Raw genomic sequence first — 6,095 nt, 5'->3', positions numbered from 1 at the left:
ACCTCAGCTCGCTCAACAGACCCGGCCCAGCGCCGCGCCGCGCCCTCACCCAAGGCCTCCGCCCCGCTGCCTACTCCGCAGCCTCGGCGTCAGCCCGGCTGAACCTGCCCTACGGCTGGCGGCCGGCGTGCGGCAGGGGCGGAGCCTGTGCCAGGGACAGCGCCCATTGCTCCAACGGGAGAGGGGCGTGACTCCGTGCAAGACGGAGCGCGCCTATTGGTCAGGCTCCTGGGGCGTGCCCCTGCGCCTCATGAAGCTTTCTGGTTGGTTGGTTGGCAGTGACGTGGGGCGGAGCTTCTCACGTGGCCCCAGAGCCGCGCGCGAGCCAGCAGGGGATGACTATCAGGCGTTGTCTCCTTTTTTTTTTTTTTTTTTTAACAATGCGGGGAACTGTAGTTCAGTGAAACCAAATGACGGAATTGGGGTTAGAAGGCACAAAGCCACACACAAAATAGAACTAGGCCTGTGGATAGGCCTGTAACCCCAGCTGCTCAGGAAGAACAACAGACAGGAGGGTTGCCAAATTCAAGGTCAGCCTAGACAATTTAGACCCTGCCTACAAATTTAAAAAAATTTAATGGCGGAAGGGGGCGCGGGAAAGGGAAGGGAGGAGCAGAAGCAGCCACGGTGGCTCACATCTGTAATTCCAATTTGGGTCGCTGGGGCTGCAGAACCACTGAGTGGAAGCCATTTTGGGATATCTAATGAGTTCTGGGTCAACCTAGCCAACTGAGACTACCTCTAGAAATAAATACTAGTGCTGTCCTAGAAAGGTGGGCGCCAGAGCATCCAGAGTTCAAGGCCACCTCCAACTACTTGAGACCCTGTCGCAAGCCTCCGCACACCACTGAGAAAAGGTTAATAGTTTAGCTGAATAGCAGAATACTTAAAGGGGAGTCAAGATTTTGATCCCATCACCGAATAAACTAGGCGTCATGCTAGCCTGTAAATCCCAGCACTAGGAAGTTTTGGAGGGGACGATCAGAAATTCCAGGCCAGCCTGGGATACATAAGACACCCCACGCTGGGCAGTGGTGGCGCTCGCCTTTACTCCCAGCACTTGGGAAGCAGAGGCAGGCACCAAAACAAGAAAGACAAGGAAGACGCTGTCATACTCACTAAGGTACAGACCATCATTCCAGGGCCAGCTCACAGCTGTTGAGGCAGAAAGTGCACTCAGCTGGCTTCCACTTGTTTTTTTGTTGTTTTGTTTCTTTTATTCAATACAAGATGCTATCTTATGAAATGGTGCCTCCCATACTCAGAATTCTGAGTCTTCTGTTCTCAGTTAATTCTCTCTGTAAACACCGTCATAGTCACAACCAGAGCATCTCTACTCCTAGGTTAACCCAAGTTGACAGTGAAGGTTGACCTTCCTAAGCCATCACTATTAGTTTTTTGATTGTTTCTGTTGTTGGGGTTTTTGGTTGGTTTGGTTCCTTGGTTGGTTTGTTTTTTGGTTTCTCCATATTGAGTTTCTCTGTGTAGCCTTGGCTTTTCTGGAACTTGCTCTGTAGAGCAGGCTGGCCTTAGACTCATAGAGATCCACCTGCCTCTGCCTCCTGAATGCTGGGATTAAAGGCATGCGCCACTACACCTGGTAACTATCACTATTTGTAACAATAAAAATGTAAGCAACTTTAATATCCATGAAGGGTTCTACAAAAGCCCCACCCCCACCCCCATTACAGTGGTGGCACTGCTGATGAAACCCTCCCTAAAGAGACATTGTCCTAAGTCACTTGCCACAACCATGAGGCCTTGAGGTCTTGAGTTCAAATACCAGAACCCACAAAAGAGCTGGGTGTGTAATAAAGCTATATATAATCTCAGAGCTCCTACATAGACAGAGATGGGCCAGCTAGCCTTGTGTAAGAAGCAAAAAAATAACAGACCTTGTGGAAGAAGGATTGAAAACTGATGTCATTCCCCTGAGCTCCACAAGCACATGGCGGTATGCACACCACATTCACACATAAATGTGCACAAACATTGTAAATGAAAATACAGAAATAAAAGCAGAGTCCTTGAGTCAAACATATTCTGTACACATTCACCCAGACACAAAAGTAATTGTAACTGCTCGATTACAAACATTTTTATTTTACAAGAAAGTCACTAGAGTGGAATTATGTTAAATAGTGAATTAGAAATAGCTCTGTTTCACAACAAAGGTTTGCAACATGAGTTTTCAAATACACACACACACACACACACACACTGCATAAACATTTTCTACATGGCAGAAACATGAGCTAAATACCTTTTATTTATTTTATAAAAACAGGACAGATGCATTTTCAAAGTGCTTCTATGGCCGCGGCACCTTTCCTCCCAAGAGCTGAGGAAGGGAGACTAGAGCAGGAGTTGTTACCTTACAAGAATACTGAGTTACCACACATTGAGTGATTAACTTAACTAGCAGCAGAATCAAACATGAGACTAGTTCTCATGACTATAAATACCACACAATCTCAGAGTCTCCATAAAAGAATGAACATTGATGTGATGGGAGGATGAATGTGAGAAGCAGGCAGTTCATACATACCAGTGGCTTGCAAGATCACCAGCTGAAGAAAGAGAAAGCCTACTGAGTCCTTTGCCAAGTGTTTTGCTTTTAGAATCTTGACCTTAAGAGGTAAGTCAAGAATTGCACTGAGACACCAGCTGAAGGTCTTTTAAGAAGTGGGCCTTTGCAGAAAGCTGTCTTCAAATATGACTGACAGATGAGAACTCTAGAAAACACCATGGGTGCTGCAGGATGGCTCTGTCAGTTGTGGAGGAGTGGGAGCTTCTGGGGCAAGAGCAACAGCGTCCCTTAGGGTGGTAATCAACATGAGCTCTTTGGAATCACAAAACCACGTTGGGTCACATACCAGGCATTGTGCTTCATAAGCCCCTTGCCTCAAAGAGGAAGAGTTCTTCCTAGAGTTTGGTGTCTGTGTAAGTCGAGATCCCCCTGCCCCCTGTCCCTGCAACTCAACTCTGATGAAACCAAGTTTCCTTCTGTTCGGGCTAGTATTTGGCTTGTATGGGTCTCAACAGACCTCAGGCTGCCAAAGACCTCTTCCTTGACTGGACACTGTCTATCCAGTTGAGGATAAGGGTCCTCAGATGTGCTCTGGTCATCAGGGTCCAAAAAGCTCAATGCTGTCCAGTTTCTCCTCTTTGTAGAGTAGGATATCCTCCATCAGTTTCCTTTTGGCCTCATTGATCTCAATTTTCCATGAATTCTCTGTAGCTGATGTTCAACGGAAAGTAGAAAAAGAGTAGCTTCAATAAGTGTTACTATTAAAATCCTTTACGTCAGACTCGATCAGAGTTTCCCACCAAGTTTGTGAATCTGGCCCCAAACCCAAGCAGCACATCATGGCTTCTGCCTTTGCAGGAAAGTCTGCACTCTGCCCGACAAACCCCACCCCCCAACTCCCCACCACACACATATACTCTTTCCACAAAGAAGAGGCTCTCGTGTTCCTCCACAAAGAGGGGAGAAGTGTGGCATCAACAATACTGATACCGGTTTTAACTTCTCCCTCCCTAAAGAAGTGGTCAGAGAGCCTAGACTACTAGCAGGTCACGTTTACGAGACATGGTGACACTTCACCAAAAAGGCCTCAACTTTCATTTCACTAGGAAGCCTGGCATATTTGGACTCAAGTGCCAGTGATGGAAGGTGTCTTTAGAAGTGATTGACATGGAAGAGGAGGCAGTCAAGAGGGGACCACATACACAAGGTGTTGCTGAGCCCAGGGAAGTGTTTTTAAGTACAACAGCTACATGCCATACAATGTGCTGTTATAAAGCACTCTTGGCCAGGCGTGGTGGTGCACACCTTTAATCCCAGTACTCAGGAGGCAGAGGCAGGCAGATCACTGTGAGTTCGAGGCCAGCCTGGTCTTCAAAGCAAGTCCAGGACAGCCAAGGCTACACAGAGAAACCCTGTCTCAGAAAAAAACAAACAAACAAACAAAAAAAAAACAACAACAACAAAAAAAAAAAAAAGAAGAAAGAAAGAAAGAAAAAGAAAAGAAAAGAAAAGAAAAATAAGTATCATTCTCTGGATCCTGGAGGAAGAACTAATGAGCCAGAGCAAGAGTGGATCAAGGCTGAGGGAGGTCACACAGTTGTCCTGGCAAATGGGCAGTAATTGTGACCAGGGCTCAGTACAGAGACAGAGGTGTGCAGGGCTTAAGAGACAGGGAACAGACAGAAATAAATGGTGAACTGGGCTTCCTCTTTGTGCACACACTTAACAGTGAACACCTGAATAACTGAACAAAGCCATGAATTAGGAGCAGAAGGGAGGGATGGCCTAAGGGTCACAGGAGATGAGCGTGCATGAGTACCACACCTCTCCAAGCTTACCGTCCTGGGGTGGCTGTGCACATGGGCAGGCCTCTGAGGAGGAGTCAGCCTCCTGTCTCTCACTGGTAGATGATTGTGCTGTTCCATTTCCCATGGAGAGTGGAGAGGAAGCAACCCTTGCACACGACGCCACCATAACAGAAGAAGGGACACTGAGGCTGGAATTGTCAACATCGTCTGTCTCCTCTGGAGTATTGGATGATGAGCCTGTGCCTTCTGAAACCCTGCTCCAAGGGAAGGACAGCTGACCACGGAGTTGGTTCTCCACCTCAGCCATGGAGACTCGTGCCTTGGGGAAGGAGACAGACAAGACGCTGGTCAGGCACTTCGTTTAAGGCTGAAGGGGCCCTCTAGGCCAAGTACAGCAAACACTGCAGACAGGTTTTGCCCTTTTTACCCCTTTTCCTCTCCCTCACTAAAAACTTACATTCCTAAAGCCTGCCCCCAATGTCTAGTCCCTTATTTGGCCACTGACTCATCCCTGAGACAAAACACCAAGGTGCAACCATCAAAATTCATCTTTTGGCTAACCTGTCCAATCAGGACTTACCAACTCATCATAGCACAGACTCCTCCTTCTCCCCTTAAAACCCTACTCCTGCACAAACACCCTCTCCTACTTCCCTTGCTCTCTTGATAGTCTTGCTTGCCGCTGCCAACCGCTGCCTTTGCAGCCTCCTCCACGTCCCCTGATTGTCCCTCTGGAGAAATAAATCGCCTTTGTGCTAAGAACTTGGTCTTGGGATGTCTTGTGCTGATACAGGTCTTTACAAAAGCCAAAGGCCTGCACCTGGTCTTCTGGGAGTTACAGTCAAATGCCAGCTGCAGTCAGATGACGAGCACTCTACCTTAAAGAGATCTGAACTAGATAGACCCCAGCACCCAGAGCCCCAGATGATTGTGTGAGCCCACGGGGTCCAATGAAAGTACCCCATTCTTCTGATAGAAATGACCAGGTCAGCTGTGGCCAGGTGTCTGTCTGTGTGTGCCTCTAAGACCCTGAGTTGAATGCAGAGGCTTGGGTATGCATGCTAGGCAAACTGCTCTTTTATCTTTTTTGTTTGTTTGTTTGTTTCTTGAGGTTGAGTTTCTCTGTGTATCCTTGGCTGTTCTGGACTCACTTTGTAGACGAGGCTGGCCTCAAACTCACAGTGATACGCCTACCTCTGCTTCTGCCTCTGCCCCTGCCTCTGCCCCTACTCCTGCTCCTGCTCCTTCCCCTGCCCCTGCCCCTGCCTCTGCCCCCTGAGTGCTGGGATTAAAGGTGTGCCCCACCACCGTCCAGCTCTTGTCTTCTTGAGATAAGGTTTCTCTGTGTAGCCTTGGCTGTCCTTGGATCCTCACATGGGATTTTCAAATTAAAATTAGGTGTGTGTGTGTGTGTGTGTGTGTGTGTGTGTGTGTGTGTGTGTGTACATGTGCATATGCTTTGACACAGATATCAAGGTCAAAGAACAACTTCCAGGAGTTATTTCTCTCCTCCTACCATATGGATCCTGGGGTTTGAACTCAGATTGTTAGTCTTGGCAGCAAGTACATTTACCTACTGAGCTATCTCACCAGTCTACACCCTGAAATTTTTGCAAGGCACTGAGGAAATGATTTTTTTTTTCCCAAACAGGATTTCTCAGTGTGGCTCCGGCTGTCCTGGAACTTGCTCTGCAGACCAGGCTGGCCTTGAACTCAGAGATCCACCTGTCTCTGCCTCCTGAGTGCTAGGATTAAAG

At 47.8% G+C, this 6,095-nt stretch overlaps 1 protein-coding gene across 1 annotated transcript in view; it reads right to left on the bottom strand.

The window, feature by feature from the left end:
- Window positions 1-2,869: 2,869 nt before the first annotated feature.
- Irak2 (interleukin 1 receptor associated kinase 2) overlaps window positions 2,870-6,095 on the bottom strand; it is a 54,783-nt gene continuing 51,557 nt past the window's right edge. Inside the window, exons 12-13 of the mRNA XM_051155093.1 lie at window positions 4,369-4,657; window positions 2,870-3,241 (exon numbers count right to left, since the gene is read on the bottom strand). Of these exons, the coding sequence (XP_051011050.1) occupies window positions 3,129-3,241; window positions 4,369-4,657 (402 nt within the window). The 3' untranslated portion in view covers window positions 2,870-3,128. The remainder of the gene's footprint in view (window positions 3,242-4,368; window positions 4,658-6,095) is intronic.

Source organism: Acomys russatus, chromosome 13 (genome assembly GCF_903995435.1).
Source record: "Acomys russatus chromosome 13, mAcoRus1.1, whole genome shotgun sequence".
In the NCBI taxonomy this organism is placed as follows: Eukaryota; Metazoa; Chordata; class Mammalia; order Rodentia; family Muridae; genus Acomys; species Acomys russatus.
Note: the sequence above shows the minus strand (reverse complement) of the source record. Positions and strands in the feature narration are given on the sequence as shown.